The sequence below is a fragment of the Acipenser ruthenus genome, chromosome 4, assembly GCF_902713425.1.
Source record: "Acipenser ruthenus chromosome 4, fAciRut3.2 maternal haplotype, whole genome shotgun sequence".
NCBI classification, from domain to species: Eukaryota; Metazoa; Chordata; class Actinopteri; order Acipenseriformes; family Acipenseridae; genus Acipenser; species Acipenser ruthenus.
Genome location: NC_081192.1, coordinates 44,343,565 through 44,369,581, shown reverse-complemented (window position 1 = coordinate 44,369,581; position 26,017 = coordinate 44,343,565). Strand labels below are relative to the sequence as shown.

At 40.0% G+C, this 26,017-nt stretch overlaps 1 protein-coding gene across 5 annotated transcripts in view; it reads right to left on the bottom strand.

The window, feature by feature from the left end:
* LOC117400429 (E3 ubiquitin-protein ligase RNF19A-like) overlaps nt 1–26,017 on the bottom strand; it is a 45,786-nt gene that overhangs the window by 2,594 nt on the left and 17,175 nt on the right. For all 5 annotated transcript variants that reach the window (XM_059022439.1, XM_059022436.1, XM_059022437.1 and 2 more), the window contains 8 exons: nt 18,677–19,510; nt 5,451–5,659; nt 4,928–5,072; nt 4,192–4,354; nt 1,809–1,923; nt 1,274–1,435; nt 588–801; nt 248–391 (listed from right to left, as the gene is read on the bottom strand). In XM_059022439.1, coding sequence (XP_058878422.1) covers nt 248–391; nt 588–801; nt 1,274–1,435; nt 1,809–1,923; nt 4,192–4,354; nt 4,928–5,072; nt 5,451–5,659; nt 18,677–19,317 — 1,793 coding nt within the window. In that variant the 5' untranslated portion in view covers nt 19,318–19,510. The remainder of the gene's footprint in view (nt 1–247; nt 392–587; nt 802–1,273; nt 1,436–1,808; nt 1,924–4,191; nt 4,355–4,927; nt 5,073–5,450; nt 5,660–18,676; nt 19,511–26,017) is intronic.

Genomic DNA, 26,017 nt, shown 5'->3' with positions numbered 1-26,017 from the left:
AATATTTCAGCAATATTTGAGATCTTTCCTACATGAGCAACAATAGTTTTTTATATGGTGTGCATAAAGCATTTTTGAAGTTTTGGAACAAAACTATGATCGTACAGTATATTTGTCTCTTTAACTGGTCAGTGTTAACACTTTTTTTTTTTTTTTTTAATGCATTAAACATACTGCATACTTTTTTCACCACCACATCTCATAAGAGTTTATCATGCACTCATTCATCTTTTGAATCTTCTCTTACCTGTCCACAGGATTGTAGGAGTTGAGAATGGATCCAGCCATTGCCTTGGTACTTGCATTGTCACTGATTGTCCCCAGACTAACTGTGCCTGATTCACCACTCAGACTGTAGCGTTCTTTCTGTATATCCGCCTGCACCTCCAGCCTGAAAAAAAAACAAGCAAATAAACTCTGCCATCAAATTATATGAGCAACATCAATTTGGAACAGGTTAAAAAAAAAATGCAAACAAGATTAAACTGTCGAGCAAGATGACAGTGGTGAAAATGTCATCTTGCTCAAACGTTGACCTTTATAACACAGAACCATTTATGGTCCTATTAAAAAATGCCTAACCATACCTGTTAAAGCAGTTGACCATGGCACTTCCAGAAAGGCTGCCTGTGATGCTGGCCCCAGCCAGTGCCATAGTGCTGGCAGTTTCACTCAGGTTATCCCGTATTGCTCCAATGCGGTCCAAGTGGCTGCCGCTGGCACTCAGGCTCCCAGTCATCCCTCCAACACTGCCTTCGCCAATACTGGGGTTGTTATGGGCTTCTGCTACAGACGTAGCATCTGAAATCAAAATAATAAAATAAATTAATTTAAAAAAATAATAATAATATCAGAAAAATCGACTAAACTGCTTCAACAGTTATATAGCTTGTTTATAAGTGAAACAAAAACTTAATTTCAATTAAGGCTGTATCTGCAGGTAACAGCAGCAGCTAAAAGTTTTGTTAAATTCAATCCAGCTGGAAGGAGCACTCTTCTTGTATCTAGTTGATAATAAACCAGCTTCTGATATATACCCAACCAAAGCAAGGGCAGCAGACTGTGGCTCCTCTTCAAGAATGTTCTTTCAGCCTTCCTGTTACCTAGACACATCACTCCATGCAATTATCTGTACCGTGCATCCCTAAAATGTCTTTAATTTGTTTTCTAAGCTCGGCATGGAGTGATTTCCTTGTCAAAAATGAACTTGGGTTCATCCTTGAAAACACAGGGTTATGGATGGATCCTATTCCTTCAGTGGAATGAGCCTCACCAGTGGCAGCATTTCCACCTCCCACATGGACGTCATTTTCGTCATCGAATTCGATCCGCACTCCTTTCCCGTTGCCTGCTGAAACCCCGCAGCCTCCACTGCGGCACAGGGAAATGGGAACAACTCCATAGACATAGGCCAGCATGATGGGTACTCCAATTCCTGCAATGTCAAATCACTGAAAATGAACATGTGCAACAAAACAATTAACTAAGAAAGAAAGCATTTTTTGATACTCTTGCCTTTTTTCATTTAATATTGCTATCACTCATTTTTTTAGAGGGATTAAAAAAAAAAATACATAAATAAATGAAGTTTCAGGGATTTGATTCCATCTGGCTGGCACACTCCACTTTATTCTGTGACTTATGGAAGCACAGAGACCAAAAATCACCATGATTGGGATGGAAAGCCAGACTGTACTCCTACAAAGGTTCAACTATTTTTTTTTTTTACTTCATTAATACAAACTCCAAACCATCACCAGAGCTCTTGCTGCAAGGAAGTTAGTTTAAAAGTTTGTTTCAGTGCTTACCTACAGTTACTGCCGCAACCACTGGAGAAACTATTACAGACAAAGTGACGCCACCAGCAATTGCCAGATTCCTCTTGTGTTTTGAAATATCCTTTCCTTCATACCGGTTGTGAATCTTGAACAAAGAAAAACAGCTTAAGCTAATACCCAAATTCTGAATGCCCAAATTTATGGACACACAGTACTTCACAACAACCTTCCAGCCAAAACAATACATGTAGGTGTTAGTCACACTGCAATATACAGTACATCAATCAATCTATTTTATATAGCGCCTTTCATAGTGGACCACCAAAGAGCTTTACAAGATGCGGTAACAAGAAAATCCATAATACTTCAAAATACAGAGAAATGCATAATACAGGATACAGTTAAAAAAAAACAAAAAAAAAACAATACTACATAAAACAGTGGAGTGCATAAAACATGACAGTAGCATAATACATGAAATCGTAGCAGCAACACAGCAGCTAATTGCAGATAGGAGGTTGTGTGGTCCAGTGGTTAAAGAAAAGGGCTTGTTACCAAGAGGTCCCTGGTTCAAATCCCACCTCGGTCACTGACTCATTGTGTGACCCTGAGCAAGTCACTTAACCTCCTTGTGCTCCGTCTTTCGGGTGAGACATAATTGTAAGTGACTCTGCAGCTGATGCATAGTTCACACACCCTAGTCTCTGTAAGTCGCCTTGGATAAAGGCGTCTGCTAAATAAACAAAAAAAATATCAGGCTTAAAGAGCGTGGAAAGCAAGAGAGAACATGTGGGTCAATGGTGGGAGCATCATGCACTAAAGCTGGAAGAGAGTTCCAAAGAGTCGGAGCCAGGAAGCTAAACGAGCGTTCTCCAAGTGTGGTGCATTTTTGCTTGGGGATAACAAGCAGGCCAGAGTCAGAGGACCTCAGCTTGCGGGCAGGGACATAGTGGGTCAACAGGTTGTGGAGGTACTCTGGACCTGTGTGATGAAGGGCATTGTGGGTGAGCAGGAGAGCTTTGAAAATAATCCTGAACTTTACAGATGGCCAGTGCAGCTGGGCAAGACGGGGGGTGATTTGATCACGTTTTTTACATCTGGTAAGGATCCTGGCAGCGGCATTCTGAACTAGCTGCAGTCAGATTATGGTGCGCGCCGGGAGACCGCCATATAGAGAGTTGCAGTAGTCGAGAAGAGACAAATGCATGACAAAGTATCTCCGCATCCGGGAGGGAAAGATAGGGACGGAATTTGGAGAAGATGGTAGAAGGAAGATTTGACCACGGAGGAGATGTGGGCATCAAAGCAGAGGTTGCTGTCAATAAGTGCACCAAGGCTTCGTACTGTGGGGGAAGGCAGCAGCAGACAGTTTCTGAGGTTCAGGGCAGATATATTTAGATTCTTAAGTTGAGTTTTAGATCCTACTAGAAGGAGTGCAGATGTGCTAGTGTTCAGCTGAAAAAAAACTGGCAGACATCCAGGCCTCGATGTCTGAAATGCAAGCCGAGAGCCGGACCTTGTCAGAGGGGCTTCCAGGGTCGAGTTTTAAGTAGAGCTGGGTGTCGTCAGCATAGGAGTGAAACATGAGCATGTGTTGGCGGATGAGGTGACCCAAGGGAAGCATGTAGATAATGAAGAGAAGGGGGGGGGGGGGGGGGACACCACAAGTGACCGGGTTTGCAACACCACTATGTCCAGCATAGAAAACAGACTGCATGAGTCCAGATAATTAAGAGGACATTCAAGAGAGACAGATTCCAGATATCCCAGCATACTTCTGAAAGCGGTCAAGAAGAATGCCATGATCTATGGTGTCAAAAGCGGCAGTTAGCTCAAGGAGGACAAGCACAGAGGGAGCACCAGCATCAGCATTGAGCAGGAGATCATTCACAATCCAGCAGGGCAGCAGGAACCTAGCCAGAGTCCAGGGACAGGTTGAGAGTGTGGATAATGGAGGAAGCAAGATCAGAGGCACAGAGACAGACAAGGTTAGTGGGCCAGGGGTCCAGGGGGCATGTAGCAGTAGTTGATTTTCAACTATTATTAAATTTATCCGCCTTTTTATATATCCGCCTTTACTCTGGTCCCACTGCAGTCGGATGAGACGAACTACTGTATTCATTTATATAGCAAACAACTTTTATATCCCGTTTCTAGCCTTATTTTAATTTAAAACTATGAGTATATAAAACAGTGCATTTAAAATCATCTCAGTAAAAGGAGCTAGTTTCACAAATAGTCACCAGACACAGATCACATAAAAAGACTTATGAAAGTTTTGTCAAGCAGACCGCCTGTTACATTTGGGTTTGTCACTGTTGAACACACTTTATTGGCAGCTGTTCAATCTGCCATTACATCAAAGATTTATAAATGGAACAGAATTGTTGCCACTTTTATAAACAATGCCTACCTTTCTTCCCACGTACACAGGGATGCCGATGATCATGGCTGGAACAGCTATCCCTGCGATCAATGCAATCCCAACAGGGGCCCCCACCAGAGTACCCAGTTGCCACAGAATCTTCTTCTTCCTACTCCAAGGCTTCTTGCCCCAAAATGTACATCCTGAAGGGCTGATGGAGATGAGATTTAGGAGTTATTCATTACTCCGCATGCACCAAATACAACTACTTTTAAGGTTAACAAAGCAGCACATACATGTCTGGTACAGGAGTAATTGAATATTACGCAGTATCTTTTTTTCATGAGTGCCCTGTTAATTGTCAGTGCAGTGTGGAATTCTGAATTTAGCCAGGACACTGGTTAACACCGACATCACTGATCAATTGGCAGCAAAAGTGCGTGGTGATATTTATTGTCCAAAACACAGGGTCTCAGTTCAATGTTCAATTCGAAGGGAGGCACCTCCATAAGCACACCACCACCACCCCAAACACTGACAGAGCGCTGGTGGAGCACACAGGTGGTGCTCACTACTGTACGGTCAGGGTACCTAGCAAAAGTACTGACTGCATATCTACTCATTTCTAAAACCTAATGAGATCAGAAACCAAGGTGCAATAGAAAATAGGCCAGAAATTGGTTTTTGGAAGAACAAATTGAATACAATTGCCCAAATGTTGAGAAAAAAGTGGGAGAATTAAAGTTTACATGCGACACTGCATTCTCACATGATGTTCAATTACCTTAAATAGTGCAAGTCAGAGATCTCTTTCATACAGAGCCAGCAGAACTCACAGCCACACACTGCGCATGTCATATGATTGCAGCTTCCATCATTCATCTTGATTATATAAGCAGCACATCTTGGACAAGGCTTAATATCATCAGCTGGAAAGGAAGACAAATCACATTATTAACAGACAGCAATACTGCAGCAGGCATTTAAAAGATGGAATTATCTGCAATACAAGATGTGAAAAAAGACACTAAGATTACATTTCAAACATTGCTATTGTAGATGGGTTGAGCTGGGATTGGAACCTTTCTACTAATCTAGCCTGTATATAACAAAGTTAACCAAGGTGTTTTTATTATTGAATTTATTAGCTAACTGTACATCATGAGGTCTGATCTAACTGACTATCTTTGCAAATAAACACTGGTATTTTTATTTAAAAGCAGGTATGTAGAATGTGAGATATTTACTCATTGATGATGTACACAGGCTGACATGTCTGGCACAAAGAGGGAAAAGCACATCTATACCTGCTGTGCCAGACTCCTGGCTGTAACTGAGAGATGAAGAACGGATTGTCCTCAGGCGTAGGCTCTGTGCCCTCTGCTGACGAGCAGCGTCACAGGTCTGATTAGGATGCCAGATCTGTTTACAGTGGTAGCAGAACTCTGTACCACACCCTTCACGGCCACAAGTAATTTTTGGACAGCTGGCACAGCCAAATGCTATCACTGCATACCTGTAAAGCAAAAAAATTAAAATAAATAAAAAAAACTTAACATTTGTATACTTTGATTAAAGTAGTTTTGACCTAAAAGCACCCCGTCATGCATCTCCCCAAGTTAAAATAAATAAGAAACGGGGAAATAAAACAATTAAGTTAAATAGATAAAATACAAGGTTGGGTACCATTAGAGGGCAGTGTGCACAATACAGACCACTGGGTTAAGGCTTTTCAGGTTGTTTTATTTAACCATAATAAGGCAAACATTCTAAGCAGCTATTTAGGAAATGTATTAAATTTGTTATGAACAGTTTAAAATGTAGGTCTTGGTACTGCAAGTAAAACTTGTATCCATAACAGGATACTACAGGGTACAATTTGCACAGCAGAATGACAAGCACCAACAATAGTTTAGGGTAAAACTTATATGAAAGTCATGCAGTCAGCACCTTCAGTGTACATATAAGTTACACATTATATTTTCATTATTATTTTTTATTTTTTTCTACATTTAGGTTGGCAATTATTTTTATTATTTTCTACCAATTTAGAATATCCAATTACACCGTGTAACAATTTTATTTATTTATTTTTTTTGTTCCTGGGTAGTAAGTGTTATTTCCTAATTGCTTATGCCTCAAAAGTATACAAAATGGCTATTATTCCCCACAAACTTTGCTTTTGTGACCAGGACTGTGATATTTTGAAATTTACCTATTTTCCCAGAACATTCCAGATAGATTCAGTGCTGAGTAAACTTGGAGTAACTTCTAGAACTTTCCAGTAATATAAATAGTAGTATGAATACAGGGGCCTTAAGCCCACCAGTTCAGTTTAGTTCCAGCTGCCTAAGTGGATACATATCTGCATTTTTCTGAGATGGCATCAAGGTCATAGGAGACTTCAAAATGGTGGCATTCCTGATGGGTCTCCAAGGCGGTTTTACCAAGTTTCCCTGCTATCTTTGCCTTTGGGACAGCAGGGACACCAAGGCGCACTACCACAGGCGGGACTGGCCACAGCGGACCGGGTTCTCTGTGGGGAGGAACAACGTCAAGTGGGAGCCACTGGTGGACCCCCGGAAGGTGCTGATGCCACCACTGCACATCAAATTGGGCCTTATGAAACAATTTGTCAGAGCTCTAGATAAGGAGTCGGCAGCCTTCAAGTACCTTCAAGACTTCTTCCCTAAGCTGTCTGAGGCAAAGGTCAAAGCCGGTGTCTTCGTCGGACCACAGATAAAGAAGATCCTGGAGTGCAATGAATTCCCCAAGAAGCTCACTAGTAAGGAGAAAGCGGCTTGGAACAGCTTTGTCGCAGTGGTTCGGGGCTTCCTGGGCAATCACAAGGCCGAAAACTATGTGGAGCTGGTTGAGACTCTGGTGAAGAACTACGGCACAATGGGCTGTAGGGTGTCCCTCAAAGTCCATATCCTTGATGCTCATCTTGATAAATTCAAGGAGAACATGGGAGCGTACTCGGAGGAGCAAGGCGCTTCCACCAGGATATACTGGACTTTGAACGCCGCTACCAAGGACAGTATAACGAGAACATGGGAGACTACATTTGGGGGCTGATTCGTGAAAGTGATTTACAGTATAATCGTAAATCTCGAAAAACTACTCACTTCTAAATCTTTTGTAGTCATTTTTGTATTACTTTAGTAGAAATACATGTTAATTTGGATTCATATGTTGTATTTTTCTGACTATGTGAATGAAGAGACACAAATTCGCCCGTTTTCTCATTGCAAATAGGTAAATTTCAAAATATCGCTGTCCTGGTCACAAAAGCAAAGTTTGTGGGGAATAATAGCCATTTTCTATACTTTTGAGGCATAAGCAATTAGGAAATAACACTTACTACCCAGGAACAAAAGTTGTGTTACACAGTGTTATTTTTAGGCTCAACTCACCACTAACACTCCCAAGCTGAGGGCGAAGACGAACACATGCTGTCCTCCGAAGCGTGTGCCGTCAGCCGACCACTTCTTTTCACACTGCAGACTCACCATGCAGCCACCTCAGAGCTACAGCGTCGGAGGAAAACACAGCTCTGGGCAACTTACAGGCAAGCCCGCAGGTGCCCGGCCAGACTACAGGGGTCGCTGGTGCGCAGTGAGCCGAGGACACCCTGGCCGACCTAAGCTAAATAAAATTCTCCCCAAAATGCCTGTGGCCCACCAGGCACAATAGCCTTACATGGCCATGCCAGATCCAGATTTGTATGTCTAACATTATTGAGCACTTAAACTACTTGTATGGACTTTGAGAGGTAACGTATTGTGTATACCAAACATGGAAAGAAATAGGTATATACCACAAGTAACAGTATTATTTTACTGGTCAGAAGGGAGACGATGCTTTATTCTACTGATAGCTTTTAAAAACAGGTTTTGTAAAACAAGTTAAATAACATTACTGTGAAACTACTTGTGTAATTGTCCCCACGATTCCCTTTGGGAACCTCTAGCCATAACAATGTACTACAGCAAATACAAAAAAATAAGGTTCAGTTCATTTACAATGAAAATCAATATACACAACATGCTATTCTGGAAATCAGCATCCAATTTACAGGAAGACACACACAGTAATGTTATACAAGTAAAACTTACAGGCAGTAAAAGCTAAAAATCAGTCTTTAAATGCTACACTGTAGTGTTATTCCAATACAGGGGAAGTGAGTTGTTGATATACGGTACATACAAAAATCACTATACTTTGAAGTTACTGAAGTGTTGTTCTGTTGGAAGCGGATTCTTTGTACTTCACCAAGTACAATATACATTAAATGAAACCGGACTGTTATTTGCATCATTTTGAGTACAACGTCCTTAAAAATTAGACATAGTGAAACCGTCACCCAATCAGAAAACTCAGCAATAAAAAAATAAAACAGACTATTTATGCCACTGAAACGTCTCATTTAGCAAAACCCCTTTATCATATTCAACATGCAACAAAACCATGGTTACCAACATTCTAATTGAAATAACGCTTTGTCACAGCAGAGCTATACCTTTATAGCATAAATATGAGTAAAAAATAATATTTCACGTAACAAAACATTAGATAGTTGAACAGAACTAACTTGAACTTATTATTCGGAGTCTGAGCTCCCCCTCTCCTTCTTCAGCACAGCTGGACTCACAGTCACTGGAAGGCAAGGCAGATGGGCCCACTTCGCCCTACGTGGAGACTTCAACCATTGGCCAGGGTATTGTGCACAATATTCATTGAGTGTTTTCCTCTTGCACCCCATTTTCAAATCAAACTAGTAACTGTCACTGTATACCTATAGCAAAAGCTTACCTACACCGTAACCTGCTAATTTCAAAGTAGGCGCTTTGAAGGACAGGTGCTTAATTTAACCGCTGCTGCACACATCGTCTTGGTGTGGAGGCAAGCAAACCACAGTTCAAGTGTAGTGGCGAGTCAGAAAAACTAAATGTGCCCAACAGCTCAGACGTGCCCCGGGGACAGGATTTTTGTAACACCAATACAACCCAATAAATACTAAAACAATGTTTACATTTATGGGCCTCCTACAGAGGAAGCATGATCATTTCATTACCCACTGAGCCACACTGCCTACTCCCCATTTAAGCTCCAACCGCTACCACACATTTAAAAGTATTTTGCTCTCAGTATGTTCTGAGGAAATGGAGTGGTATGGCGAGTAATCTAAACCAGACAGAATCTGCATGTTTGCTTTGGCAATACAACATTTACAATGAAGAAATCAACCAAAGTATGAAAACCACACAAACCTGGATTCAAAAGCTGTGGGAAGAGTAGTGGGATGGGCCACAGCAGCACTGCATTATACAAAAGTGAGCAATACTAAAACTACTCAAGTCTTTCATAAGAAAATGGATGCTTATTTAATCTGCTCTAGAAGGAGCAGTGATTGTGGTGGACTGCAGCCCAGCAACTGAACTGCTCATGTTTTCAAGTCCTTCTCCCTTTAACCAGATCCATTTCTACTGTAGTGAGATGTTAAGGCATGAATCATCATTCAGTAAAAGCACTAGAGGAGAGCAAGGAATATCCTTCTCCAAAATAGTGAACAAGGTTGAAGAAACCCAAGATCAGAATGTAACCACATCCGGACACTCCCAGACTATATGTAGAAAGGTGCCCATGGCCCCCTGAGGACAGAGCGTGCATAAAGGACTGGGAAAAAGTTTCATTAGGTGACGCCTACAAGGGGTTAAATGTATTCTATAGGAAAAATTTTAATGGATAATCTGATGATTTGGGTTCTTGGAAGCAGAGCCTACATTGTTCCAGACAGTATCCCAACAAATTTCTTCATCTAAATTTAAGTCCCTATTCCAAATAGTAATAGCGGCAAGAGGTTTATACGAAGCCTTTAAGAGGCAAGCATAAATTGCAGAAACCAGCCCTTTTGTCCTACCTCTGTGTGCAACATATTATGTAGTGTATGTGATGGAAACTGTCCCCAGGGCACTCCATAGGCACGAACTGCTGAACGAAGTCTAAGGTAAAAAAAAAAGAAAGAACCACCTGGCAAGTTAAACTGTGACTAAATCCTGGAATGTGCGAATGACGCCATCATTAAAAATATCAGAATGAATATGTATCCCCCTATTCCGCCGCTGTGGAAAGGAAAAGGGACAGCCACCTGACATAAGCAAAGAATTATGAAAAGATAGGTGTATGAGAATGCCATTTTATTGTGAGTGTTGCATGTTTTTTCCAAAGCGCCAAACTGTAATTAAATGTGTGATGATGGGACCCAAAACGTATTCTGCACTGCCAAAAGGGCTTGTAACCAGAAGGTCCCCGGTTCAAATCCCACCTCAGCCACTGACTCTGTGACCCTGAGCAAGTTACTTAACTTCCTTGTGCTCCGTCTTTCGGGCGAGACGTAATTGTAAGTGACTCTGCAGCTGATGCATAGTTCACACGCCCTAGTCTCTGTAAGTCGCCTTGGATAAAGGCGTCTGCTAAATAAACAAATACCAGTATGTACCAGATCTTGAAGCCTATGTGGAAATACCAAATTTTCCTCTAGAGGCCGCCATGAGACAGGAGTAGCGGATGCAACACAAAAGTCCAGAAATAGAATTTAAAAAATTTGGCAATGCTAAACCTCCCAAGGTTTTCTTGTGTTGCAGAGTAATGCATTTAATGCATGGACACCTTCCTTTCCGTATAAATTTGGAAATCATAGTGTGCAATCTATCCCAATAACCTGTTGGGGAGAGAGTGGAAGCACAGAGCTGAAAAAAATTGATGTGAGGAAGTATGCTTCCTCGAGATTCGAGCTTGCAACGAGTTAGGAAGGTGCATCCACCTGTTTAAGTCTGCCTCCACCCGACTAAAGATTTTGTTAAAAGTTATTCAATGTGCTGGAATGTAAGAGAGGGATGAATCTCTACACCAAGATATTTAAAATGCTTAACCAACAGTATGTTTGGAGGGAAGACAATTCTCCCCATCATAGTGTTCAAGGGCATTAAGGCAGACTTAGATCAATTCATTTTATATCCCAATAATACACAAAAATTGTCAAAAATCGTTAGTGGGGGGGGGCTCCTGAGTGGTGCATCCAGTAAAGGCGCTCCACATGGAGTGCAGGATGTGCTCTATAGTCTTGATGTCGCGAGTCCAGGCTATTCCACAGCCAACCGTGGACGGGAGCTCCCAGGGGGTGGCGCACAATTGGCCGAGCATCGCCAGGGTGTCCTCAGCTCACCGTGCACCAGCGACCCTGTAGTCTGGCCGGGTGCCTGCGGGCTTGCCTGTAAGCTGCCCAAGAGCTGCGTTGTCCTCCGATGCTGTAGCTCTTGGGGGGCTGCATGGTGAGTCCGTAGTGTGAAAAAAAAGCAGTCGGCTGACGGCACACGCTTCGGAGGACAGTGTGTGTTCGTCTTCGCCCTCCCAAGTCAGCGCAGGGGTGGTAGCAGTGAGTTGAGCTTAAATAATTGTCCATTCTAAATTGGGAGAAAATACTAAAAATAATTGGCAACGACTAAATTTATATAAAAAATTGTTAGTAGGTGGGGGAGCGATTGAGATACATTTTCAACATTACAGCAGCACATCATCTGCATAGAGCGAAATGTGATGTGGAGTAGAATTAACAGTAATAGGGGTAGACATAGTGGACTGGCAGACAGCCTGGGCGAGTGGCTCGAGTGATAAAGCAAATAAATAGACAAGCATGGTAAAGGTAAAGGCTACAAGACCATCTCCAAGCAGCTTGATGTTCCTGTGACAACAGTTGCAAATGTTATTGAGAAGTTTAAGGTCCATGGAACTGTAGCCAACCTCCCTGGGCGTGGCCGCAAGAGGAAAATCGACCCCAGATTGAACAGAAGGATAGTGCGAATGGTAGAAAAAGAACCAAGGATAACTGCCAAAGAGGTACAAGCTGAACTCCAAGGTGAAGGTACGTCAGTTTCTGATCGCACCATCCGTCGCTTTTTGAGCGAAAGTGGGCTCCATGGAAGAAGACCCAAGAGGACTCCACTTTTGAAAGAAAAACATAAATACGCCAGACTGGAATTTGCTAAAATGTATATTGACAAGCCACAATCCTTCTGGGAGAATGTCCTTTGGACAGATGAGTCAAAACTGGAGCTTTTTGGCAAGTCACATCAGCTCTATGTTCACAGACGAAAAAATGAAGCTTTCAAAGAAAAGAACACCATACCTACAGTGAAACATGGAGGAGGCTCGGTTATGTTTTGGGGCTGCTTTGCTGCGCCTGGCACAGGGTGCCTTGAATCTGTGCAGGGCACAATGAAATCAAGACTATCAAGGCATTCTGGAGCGAAACGTACTGCCCAGTGTCAGAAAGCTCTGTCTCAGTCGCAGGTCATGGGTCCTCCAACAGGATAATGATCCAAAACACACAGCTAAAAGCACCCAAGAATGGATAAGGACAAAACATTGGACTATTCTGAAGTGGCCTTCTATGAGTCCTGATCTGAATCCTATCGAACATCTATGGAAAGAGCTGAAACTTGCAGTCTGGAGAAGGCACCCATCAAACCTGACAGCTGGAGCAGTTTGCTCAGGAAGAGAGGGCCAAACTACCTGTTAACAGGTGCAAAGTCTCATTGAGAGCTACAGAAAACGTTTGATTGCAGTGATTGCCTCTAAAGGTTGTGCAACAAAATATTAGGTTTGCGGTCCCATCATTTTTGTCCATGCCATTTTTCATTTGTTTTATTATTTACAATATTATGTTGAATAAAAAAATCAAAAGCAAAGTCTGATTTCTATTAAATATGGAATAAACAATGGTGGATGCCAATTACTTTTGTCAGTTTCAAGTTATTTCAGAGAAAATTGTGCATTCTTCGTTTTTTGTGGAGGGGTACCAACAAATTTGAGCACGTCTGTATAATGTCAAGAAGACGGCGAACATTATCAGATGCTAGACGACTCTTAATAAATCCTGTTTGATTGTGATGTATTAATCTAATCATATAGGTCTCAAGGCGACACGAGAGCACTTTAGCGTAGTATCCGAGTTAATCAATGACAGGGGACGATAGCTCACACAAACTGTGGGGTCTTTATCTTTTTTCAGTAATAAAAGATATGATAGCAGTATTTACATCTATATGAAAATTAACACCTCAATAGCAGTCTGCATCATAGTTAGTAAAAGGGGGGCCAACTGTATCCAGAAAGTCAATACCAGGAGACTTCCACTTCCTCATGTCCTGCAAAGCATCTTTCAGCTCATCTAGGGATAATGGTGCTCAGAGTGCTGCCGAGTCATCAGTCGAGAGCCGTGGCAATTGGAGGTTTTGGAGAAAAATCGCATACACTTTTCCTTATCATAACAAATATCAGCGCTATACAATTTTAGAGTAAAAGGAACGGAAATGCAGAGTTTATTTGTGAAGGGCCTGACAAAATATCTCCATGTGTAGATTTAATTGATAAAACGAAAGCAAAATGCTCAATACTACGTAGTCTCAAAGCAAGCAAATGATTGGGTCTGCTGCTATTAAAATAGTATTGTCTCTATGAATAAGAAATTCTGCATGCTGACCAAGTAAAAGATTGACTTCTTTTCTAATAAGGTTTAGTTCTACTGCATAGTTTCAGAAAAATCATTTTGTTGAGCATGTTCTAGAAGTGCCAGTTTAGTTTCCGTCATTCATTTATTTTTTGAAAAGTAGTGACCCAATACAAAATATTAATACATTAACAGTATTCCAACTCTCGAGAATTCATCGTGAGACACGCAATTTCTAAGTTAAATTAAGATCTGCTCGCAAATCTCACGACAGTACTGTTGGATCTCTGGATTTTTTGCTTTTCGAAAGAAGCGCAAACACTGTAGATGCAAATTCAACCCAGACTGGAGCAGTTGCTTTCCAGATCCTTTATATTGCTAAACATGCAACACTCCAGTAGCTGTCATCGCAGCAGTAACAGGTACGATAATAGATAATGTTATCTGTAATGCTGAATGGTGATCTGGATTGTCTGGTTTTGTTATGCATTTTGAGAAGCACTAATAGAGGTTTGTAATAGGTGTTATAGACTCAATATAAGCTTTTAATCAAGGTTTATATTATTATATATTATTTATTTATTATCAAGGTTCAAAAATCAACTTAATATTGGTTGTCTCTTAGCATTGAAATATTGATTTATTTGAAATATTTGATTTCTGCAGTGGTGCGGTTGGCAATATGCATTAATTCATTCAGACCCCACCTACCTACCAAGAGTCTGCAACAATGTCAGCTGAAAGTGAAAGCATAACTTTCCCCATTGTGACAAAACATACTGAAACATGGATAAGGATTAGCCTGTATTTTACAGAACATACTGTACACGGTTAGAAACTCACGCTGGTACTTAAAGCAAATGTATAGATATACTCTCAAGTTCAGTCTTGCATTAAAAAAAAAAATAATGCAGGAAAAGTCAATTTTCTAACTGGGTGCAGAGGTGGTGAATAAGCATTCATAATGCTTACCAAACTGTCACTCGGAACTGAAACCTCCCTTCATCTCTCCTGCAATGCCAACCCCACTTAATGAGACGTTTATGTCTGTGTTATCCCTCTGCACGGGATGCGAAGTTTAGTGGCCGTTTGATTTTATTGAAATACGTTGCATCTTTGAAGGAAGTGTAAAGCCATCTTACAAAAATGTGGAATTTTATACAGAGTTGTTTTGTTAGTTTCTAACCCTGCTGTAGATCAGCAATTCCATAACATTGAAAGTTTTCTAAAAAATAATTAAAAAAAAAAAAAAAAAGTATGTCATCCCATGTATATCCACTATGGGCAACATGTTGAATGTCTGGATATTAACCTGCAACTAGTGCTTTCATCAACAATAAACCACAGGAATTACCCATTCGAACTAGGTTTTCCTTTTGCATCAAATAGGAAGACACAACAGGACTGCCTGTTCAATGGCAATGATCTTAATAGTCTAAATCCAGCCAACCATTTGAAAATGAAGGGTCAGAGCAACACAGTGTGATAAGGTTACTCTACATTGTGTAGCAGTGGTTAGGGCTCTGGATTCTTGACTGGAGGGTCGTGGGTTCAATCCCAGGTGGGGGACACTGCTGCTGAACGCTTGAGCAAGGTACTTTACCTAGATTTCTCCAGTAAAAACCCAACTGTATAAATGGGTAATTGTATGTAAAAATAATGTGATATCTTGTAACAATTGTAAGTCGCCCTGGATAAGGGCGTCTGCTAAGAAAATAATAATAATAATAATAATAATAATAATAATAATAATAAGTAGGTTTTAAAGCTTTTAAGAGACACAGCATGTTAACCACCTAAAAATGTCCTTATCTTGTAGTGAGTTATCACAATGATCAAACATGCTGCATTAAAAAAAAAAAAAATTAAAAAAAAAAAAAATAGTATTTAGGAGTATTTAATTCCTAAATGTGTGTGTACTGTATGTGTAAGGCTTTTACCAAACATGAAAATTAGCATTAGACTGCAACACATTGCTAACAATTCAATGCAACATGCATATCTGGCAACTTACAGGTGCACTGCCAGTTGTTACCAGTAAAATACATTGAATTGGTTATCATTTACAAGTAGGCAGGCCTTAAACTTAAAAATGTCTGAAACAAGAAAATATCCATTGCATCACAAGTAACACAAGGGGCCAGTGCACTTTAGCTACTAAGAGATACCATAAAAAGTTTGGACAAAAATGGTGGCTTGAACACTGCTAATGTCTTGTCATGAACTGCAGAAAGGGCTTTCTTCTTACACAGCAAGGCCTCAGTGCTTTCATCAGCTTGTGGTTTGATGCATCAGTGCAAAAAATCATGCAGATACATTGAGAGTCGCTGGAGGGGACATGACACAAGGCTCTGGCTATGTGCCACACCCCAAGAGAAATTCTTTAGAAGCAGAGACTGAAACATGACAGGAATGTGACACCACTGCTGTGGGTGGTATAGATGGAACATATGATGACACACCAAGAATAAACTATTTAGAATGGCATTAGGAACACGTTTGAAGACAACTCTGTCAACAGTGGTTGGGTACTGTACAGCCTTTTTAAATATGTTTTACTGTAGTTCATTATCAGTTGCCTATTTTAATAGTAACCCCCCCCCCATTTAAAATACATTTAACCCTTCCAGGACCATGCATTTTTCAGTGGGATGCTCCCCGACTCTTCCTATAAAAATACACTAAAAATCTTTTACAATAGTATCTTGGGAAATGGTAATCATTTTTTCAGAACACTCTGGGGAACATTATAAAGTACTTCAGAAACCATACAAACTTTGCTTTTTTTTGTTAAAACATTTTGTATTATGTATTCTGCTTAGAGATACATGTATAAACCTGAGTTATTCTATGACCTTACAATACTTCCTGAAAGTTTTGTTGAAAAATATTCAGGGTTCTCCCCAGGAATTCTGTACAGCCGGGAGGCAGAACATTATAGCCAGGAGCACTTTTAAAGGAAAAATAAACTTGCCTTACCTTAAATATATAATACGACAAAGAATTTGAATATGTTGTCTTTTCTTTTTTTTTTTTTTACTATATCTGGTTGCGCTTTATGTTCTATATTTTCTTTTTCATTACTGTTTATTATGGTAAATTACTGTGCTTATTTAGGCACTCTAGGATTTGACTGGGGAAAGATAACGTAGGGTTATTGGTGTTCACACAAATAACCCTGTTAATGCACGTCTATTTTTGTTTTTCGCTGCTCTACATTTTTTGAATGCAACTGTTCATTTTAACCATTTTTTCTTTTCACAACAGTACTCACACACATTTGCTTACCATCCAACTGTTGCATGAAACCGGAGTGTAATAATCCAGCAGCTCTACACTTAAGCATTTGTATATCAGCTGACAAGTGTTCAGCTGATATCCCATCACGCCTTTCTTCTTAAAGGCGTACAGCCTCTATATATGAACCCCCCCCAATATCTTTCAAACACCTGGGTACATATTGTTATTTCTTACGATATAACAAAAAGAAACACACTTTTTGAGGTTTTTTTTTTGGTGCACATGTATATGACAAAAATGGACTAAATGATAATACCCAAAAATAATCTTAATATTTTTAATTAAGTAGCCGGCGCAAATATAGTATTAGGCAGTGGACTGCACCGATCGCCGGCTTATTTTGACACCCTGCATTCATTGTCACTATTTGCTTTGAAAATAATTGGTTAATTTTTATTTTTAATGTTTTAGCTTCTCAAAGTGCTTAACACAGAAAACCCGCCCCTTCAACTGTCCGATTGGTTAAATGTTGTGTCAAACTTTAACACAGCTGTCATGTGGTTCCAAGATTTTTTTTTTCACCCAGCAACACGCAACTAGTCTGCTAGAAGTGCAATCAACCCTTATTGTTAAAGGCACAGTAGCATCTGCAAGATGGGAGGATCGGGCTTTTTGAGCTGGGCGGTGACAGCCAATTTGCCTGGCAGTCCACTGAAAAGGCCTGGGGAGAACCCTGATATTAATGTTTAGGCAAATCAAAAGACATTGTTTCACCCGAGTAATTGCAATGACATAATACACGTTTATTCTCAGGGTCTTTATAAGCAATAACGGACACTACTCCATTTTATTTTTCAAAATAAATGAATGGTTTATAAATAAAATGGTTATTCTTCTATTATTCTCAGTAATAAAGTGGGCAGAGTGGATTTGGGAGCAGAGCGAGTGATGTTATGCTGAATTATTTTGCTAATAAAAGTGACATCCTTTTTGAATTACGATTGGTTTTCCTGGCGTTGTTATTCTAAAGTAAATCGGCTTCCGAAAAGCCTAAAGCTTAGAAGTTTCTTAAATCTGTGCACCTCAACTCGGACACAACACTGTACAAAAAAAATATATATATATTTTTTTTAATTTACTGTGTTTCCAGAGAATACAGTAGTGCATGCATGAGCGTACAGTAGCATTCTATAACGTACCGGTTTTTCATTGGTTTGTTTCTTTTTCTGATTAAGTTACTTTAAATTAAATATACTGTACTCTATACAAGCCTTCATGAAGGCAAATGGTTTTGTCTTGTGACAGTTTTTTTTTTTCTATACTACATACAGTATATATAGGCTAGCCTAGTCTATACTGTAGTTTGCAATCACTTTTTGTCAGCTCAATCGGTGGAGTTTTTTCTAAGTTGTAGGCTATGTACAGTTCTTTAAGTTTAATGCTTAACATGAACTTCGTGCCAGCTATATTGTACTTTTATTATTATTTTTCATATGTGTTGCCACAGAGATGTCTGAATGTTTTACAGGTATACTGTACCATATATCAAGTTTGCTTATTGTTTTGAAGTTGTATTTTAAACTACGTGCAATAAAGAAACGTAAAATAATGTTATGAATCTGATTAAAACGAGTCATATATACATGTACGCGTAGACCTATTGTCATTGTATCCTATTGTATTCCTTTACTTCTGTTATCTGCATACTCCGGCTATGTGCATAGCGTCACACCGGTCCCGAGCCTATGCAATTATGCGACTGTACTACAAGCACGTCCTTACCCGCAGTCCGGCGCAGGACACCACCTGCAGTCTGGGTCGGCCACCAGCCACCGACGCAGCATGAACTCCTCGTACTTCTCCATGAGCAAGTCGTCGTTAAGGATCAAGCGGATATCATGGGGGTTGAAGCGCTCCGAGCACTCCGGGCAGCTGATGTTCACCCTGCTCTCCGAGATCTCGATGCGCAGGTACTGTCTCAGGCAGTCGGCACACGACCGGTGGTGACAGGTCATGATCTCAGGAAATCGGTCTCGAGAGTGTCTCAAAAGGCACAGCGGGCACTCCAGGAAGTCCCCGCTCGGCTTGCTGTGGGAGGAGGAAGAGGATGATGATATGGAGGAGGTGGGGACGCCTGCCAGGGCGATGCCAGCTCCGCTCATGGAAGCGGCTCCAGCCGTGGAGAAGGCAGAGTTCTTGTCATTGCACATTTCCGAGTGGATGCTCTCGACGCTGGCAATGCCGTCCACTCCTAAGTTCAGGTCCCGTGACTTGCTCTTGGTGTCCTTTTTCCGGCGGAACAGCGAGCCCAGTGAAAGGCGTCGTTTCTTTGGCGCCTTCTTGACTGAAGGCAGGCTGATTGACGAGGCGACAGATTGCAGGTCTCTGTCGGAGCCCATCTGCTGGTGCGTCTGTAAACTCATGTCTTGCGTGCTGCCAACTTGCTGGAACGTCCTACTACTAGGTGTTCTCTGCGAGTCACATCAGAATGTGAACAGGATGGGGTGTCGGGAGGAATCACAGGTTAAGACATTTTCCTTTCTTTTATTAGTCACCTCATTCAGCTGTTTCAGCACTTAAGGCCTGTTTACAGTTACTGAAAATCTCTGGTGTTATCTGTAAAATAAAAAAAAAAAAAGAAAGAGGATTAGCAAACGTGATCATCAAGGCACCGCAAGGCCAAACAGATTTTAGACACACACACTGGGGTAAGTAAACTTGATTAGAACTATGTGTGTGTGTGTGTGTGTGTGTGTGTGTAACATTAAATATATTTAAGGTTCGAACCTTCAGTGGTACTCATTTGCATAAATTGACTGGTGATGTCACCATAGCTACTTGTTTATTTGATAGAAAAATATATTTACAGGTAATCCAGATAAATGGAATACAACAGGTCACATGTAGTTTAAAAATATGTTATATAGAACAGTAATTATGTTTTTATAATTTAAATAAATACATGTTGTTTATTTACACATAATTGAAGATGTTTGCGATACATACAGTAAGCTTGCATTGCACAACTGCAGCGGACTGAGGCAAAACAAAGCTTTATTTAACAGTCACCGTTCCAAGCAGGTTATCAGTCACATTTTACTACTACTAAAAATATTAATAGTACTACTAATACTACTACTACTAATATGAACTTACACTTGATATGAGTCGCTTGCACAGTTAGCATTAAACTTTTTTTTTTTGGTCGTCTGGGCATTTGACAAAAAAATCCCAAACAGCAGAGGAGTTTCTTTCAATACAGCTTACGCTATACAACACTTTGCTGTCGAGATGGAGAAAGAAGAAATAAAAGGTTCGCTTCTGGATAACAAGAGCTGGAGGGGGGGAGGGACGGAGCGTGCTCCGTTTTCGAAATTAAAATGATTAATGTTATTGTATATTTTGTATGTTTCAAACATATTCTACCATGGTACTTCTCTTACACTGTCTTGCACACTAGATATTCATTACATATTTTACTGAAGTACTATAACCGCAAGCAGCCCAGAGCTGCATGGTCCTCCGACACTGCAGCTCTGAAGATAGCTGCAGGCCGGGCCTGCAGAGTGAAAAGTGGGCCGCTGACGGCACACCTTTCAGAGGACGTGTGTGCTCGTCTTCGTCCCTCCCGAGTCAGCGCAGGGGTTGCAGCGGTGAGCCAGGCTTAAAATTGGGCATTTCAAAATTGGGGATAAAAATGGGGTATAAAACAATTGGCAGCTCCAAATTTATATTAAAAAAAAGGAAATACTAACCAAGGCTGTCAGTACATATCATAATGTAATATAAAAGAGCGTGTGTATGTAGATATGGTTTAAAAACATTTAAAATGCCGACACCTGCATAACTTTTAAACATTCATAAAAATGTACCAAACACATCCCTACAACATAGCCCACTGTAATCTATGTGATCATAAAATGGGCGCAACTAAAAACCTGTCAGCGCTGTAGTAGGAAGTTGATTTTATTTGGATACAAATGGCACAAGTTTGTTACGGTATAATTTTGTCTTCTACCAATTCACAACAGAGATTTAATAATATTAGTAACAAAATATAATTATAAGTTGTGTGTTTGCTGTTTGGGTGTTCAGTTACACTAACTTTCCTAAGTGGGACAAGCCTGTAATGTCATCACAGAAATGATATGAAAAAAGAATACTATTAATTCATTGCACTGTATAAAATGTAAAGGGGGGTGGAGAATAACAAAAAAAAAAAAATGTATCGACACACACTTGACCAAGCATTTTTCTGTGGGATGCTCCCCCAGGACCAGCTGTAGTTGACTCTCTTCCTATAAATATTCACTACAAATCTTTTATTTTTATTTTTACAATAGCATCATGGAAATGGTGACCTTTTGTTCAGAACACTCTGGGGAACATTATAAAGTACCATTATAAAAAACCATACAAAACTTTGAGGGACCTTACAATTCCTGAAAGTCTTGTTGAAAAATATTGATGTTTGAGCAAATTGCAAGACATGTTTCACCTGAGTGATTGCAATGACATAATACATGTTTATTCTCAGGGTCTTTATAGAAGCAATAATGGACACTCGATTATTTGATAAATATTTAATAAATTGTTATTCATTCCATTATCAGTATCTGCTATATCCACTCATTTCTTGATATTTATAAACATACGAGACAGAATACATATTATAATATAATTGTATGTAAAATACATCAGATTTACAGTGTTTCCCCTTTATTAGCTCTAAACAAGTTCCTGTGATGTTTTGTTTCTGCGGCCACCTATAAAAACTGCCCTTTAGACACTAAATGCCCCTCAGTGATGTCACACGAAACACAAAACATCAAGGAGTGAACGTCAGTTCCTCCCCTATGCAATGTGATGTGTTTCCTGCCTGTACTGCAAAAGTACGGTGGCCCTTTAAGTCAACAAAACGCAGTGCTTTTTTTTATCATATTTACACGATCGCGGTCCTAGAAGCCCACTTCAGTATGATCGTGTTAACGCAATCCAGGTCCTTAAAAGGTTAAAGAACAGAAAACAGTTTGCAAGGTGAATAACGTTACGACTCTAATGTAATGCAACCAATAAAGCGAACACCACACGTGCCACAGAACAGTTCAACTGGCCCTGTCCTGGGTCCCCGGGCAATGCACATGTCATTTCAGGTTCTCAATTTAAAAGGGACTAGACGCCTGTAGAAATAAAAGTGTATGTGCTCTGCAACTCAGCGCTAATTTAAACCTCTTCATTGGTGCATGCTCACATAGACTGGTGTTAAGCTGTGATCATCATTAAAAAAGTCCACTTGAGAATTTCACAGCTGTCACAGACAGTGTTCAGACTTTACACAGAGGACCTAGAGGAGGATTTTTCAGTCCACTTAAACCCACATAAAAAGCAATACTGTACCCTTCTAGATTAAAGAACAGTTACCAATATTTCACCAGAAATGGCTCATATTTTTAAAGGTCAGTCACCTCTCGCTTCCTAGGAAGAAAAAACACAAAACAGGACATTCTTTCCAGTAAAACTGCCAACACAAGAGACTTGTGTAATCAAGAGTGAGCTAAAACAGTTACTTCTACTTAACTTGCACCACGGGACTAACTCTTCTATGGCCCTTCAATTGAGTGAGCAGTTAGGAATCCTCCTACTATAAAATCATTTGCATTTCAAGGATATAGAACTTCATTTTACAGTAAAGTAAGCAGTTTTAAATACCATAGAACAGAGCTGGATTATTCTACAATGTGTCACAGAAAAATGTAGTCAGTGCTGTTGCTCAATCCACTTCATAAGAAAAAAATGTATGAAATTTACATTAATGGGATCAATCTGATCGTACTGGCTGCAGGAGAGATGTAATTAAGTATACCAAAAGAAAGCATTAACAATGGAAAAGGAACTAAACAAATAAAACCCTATGAAATTCTGTATGTGTGTGTATTGTGTTATATCTTTGGCAACTGCTGTACTACTAATTTTAATCACTTTAACATTAGGGCTAGATTGGAATATCCCTTGTTCTACACCCACAGGAGACTGAGACAAGTGTTTAGATATAAATTAACACAGATAAGATACAACAGATAGGTGGCCCTACAGTAAGTGGCATGTTCATGTCTTATTTTCTAGTTTACACAGTGCATCACAAGGAATGACATCCGCATTTTTTAATTTTATTTTTTTTTGGACGAGAAACAGGTTCAGCATGTTTAGGCTCCTATTGTTTGACCCATATTGTTTTAAAAACAGGAAGGCCGGTATGTCAGCTCTGTCCAAGTGTAAACATTACAACATCCAAATATGTTTTGGAATCCAGAGACTTTTTTGTTGTTTCTGCCAAGCCATACTAAGGAAACCGGAAACTTATTTTTCCACATTGAATGTGTACTGCTGTTGGAAAATGTACAGTGTTTATACGACACTGCAAATATGAAGTTACTGCATCAAATGGCTCAGAGATATGAAGCTATGATTTGAGAGGAGGCGTGTATCAAATCAAGTCCTAGTTCAGAGAGATTAATGTGGATAGTTGTGTGACTACACATGTACAGTAACCTACAATAATATCCATTAAAACATCCACATCACATTTTACCCAAGCACCATTAGGATTTTAACTTAACCCAAGTAGAGTTTAGATTTGTGTCAGTATAGTTCACAACTTTGTATCTCTACATATACACAACTGCTGTTGTATGAATGGAAATACAGGCACATTAAAGCTTGCTACTTCCTGGTTTACAGAACGCATTGTTTATTTCTACCATTTTCAGCAGTACCTTATAAGGCTGTGTTTTGTAACAAATGTAAGAAAACAGGTTTTCCGATACAGTACAGTTAGTACAATAGTCCACCAAATGTGAAGGGAAATGGAGACTAGGTTTCCTGGCAGCTGCAGGCATTTTGCAGATTCTGTGTTGTAGAAAAGCAGGGAATGTTCACTCAAGGGGTCACGCACAGGCACAGAATGAGCTGCCAACAACCACACAGTTAGACTGCTGCAGGATTTATTCCCACCATCTTATAAAATCATGGAAATAAACTACTGAAGCATACAAATAAAAAATAAATTGCTTTCAAGTGTTCTCCACAGTCATGGCAGGGAGAAGCTTTTATATATAAAATAATTCTGCAAGGCATTAACCACTGTGCACGCTACCACTTATGGACATTTGTTACTAATGATTTTTGCACAGATTTTTCATAATTTGAGAATCACAAAAGGGTTAACATACCAAATTGAGCTGATATGCCAACGTACCTCTCCCAACAACATTGTTAAGGAGTTCTAGATGAAGAAATGCCTCTGATCCCAAGAACTCAGAATCTGCTAATCAATTACTTGACACAGCTGGCTAAACAGTTAACATTCACACTGCGCCAGATTTTCAACAAGCTGACATCACAATGCAAACAGAATGTTAGTTCCTTCCAGACAGCCCTGCGCTGTGCCTGTTGCCCACAGCAGCTAGTATGGTAGACGATTCACTTTTTTTTTTTGCTTTCCACAAACACCCTATACTATAGATCACTTGCTGCCCTACGTCACATAACCTGCACACGCATACCTACTGGCAAAAGAAGTTTGGTGTTTACATAGGCGTGTGTTGACAACAACGGTGGCAATATGAAATGTACAAGTCAGCTAAATACATTTACACTGAAAGCAGACTATCAAAACAGAGAAAGTGGCGTGAAGATGTGCTGGGAGAACAACGTCACACTTTTGCTAGACATTATATGGCAAGACAGCAAAAGTTACACGAAGTAAAACCTGAAAAAATAAATAAATAAATAAATTCACTCGAGGCATACAATTACTTTCTGGCTGTACATGTTCAATACTGTTATGGCAGTGTAATGTCAGAAAATGCATCCTTCGGTCATGCAATGGCTCAGTCGGTCATATGAGCAAGCGCAATACATGTTTCAGTAGTCAGGGCTGTCAGATTGGCGGTTTTCCAGCCAAATTTGGCTTGTTTTTAAATATATTTAGCAGATAAATATTGTCTTTGTATTTGGCTATTTATCATCCATGTTTTGTCCTGTTCCTATCAATTTCAATACAAAACAAAACATTAAGTAAATCACCAGCGCAGGACTTCAAATCACCACAATTGCAAATAAAACATTTGTAATGGATAAAACAAAATACGTTGATGGGTATATTATAAAAGTTAGTTTGCAGCCTTTATAATTCTATTGTTGCAAAACAACTCTGGCTTTTTACTGAAAAAACACACAAGAAAAGTCAATGTACTCGACAGACGACACACTGCCTGGCTACCAGCGAGTAGGCAGCCAGGCAGTGTGCGCATACAGAAAGGGAAGTGCCCAACATTGGCAAGTGGTCTATACAGTAGCATTGTAACACTCATTGTACAACATTAATAAAATCTTTATTTTTATATAATGCCTTTCATAGTGGACCACCATCACAAAGCACTTTACAGAGGTAGACTGTGAACTATGCATTATATGCGGAGTCACAGGATGGAGCACAAGAAGGTTAAGTGACTTGCTCAGGGTCACACAGTGAGTAAGTCAGTGGCAGAGGTAGGACTTGAACCGGTGACCTTCTGGTTACAAGCCCTGGACTTTAACCACTGGACCACATTGCCTCCCTAACTAGAAGACGATTCAGTAATAATCAGCCAATCAGCTTCCAGTTCTAGTGTGCTTCCAGTCTGGAACGTCACCGCAGCACCTGTAAATCAAACTTAAATCAATCCTGGCTTTTTCATATTGACTTGCTGTATCGAAAGCTCAGTTTCCATCTATTGGACAACAAATACTAAATAAAGACAACTGGTCCAAATTATTATTTTTTAGTCACAAAAACAAGCCAATCACAGCCTGTCAGCGTGACTGGAGCTCAACAACAAAGCAAGACTCTGACAATTCAGTAATAGTATGAAGCATGGTAGACCGCAAAAAAAAATCTCTTAATGAAACTTGATGTAGTGGACAGAATAAGAAAAGGTGAAACTCAAGCAGAAGTTTCAAAAGATATAGATGTTGCAGAATCTACATTGTGTGGATGACAAGAAAAAAAACAATATTTTTTGATAAGATTGACTCAGAAGGAGGGCTGCTCTAGGAAAAAAAACGTGCTGCACTAAAGAAAAT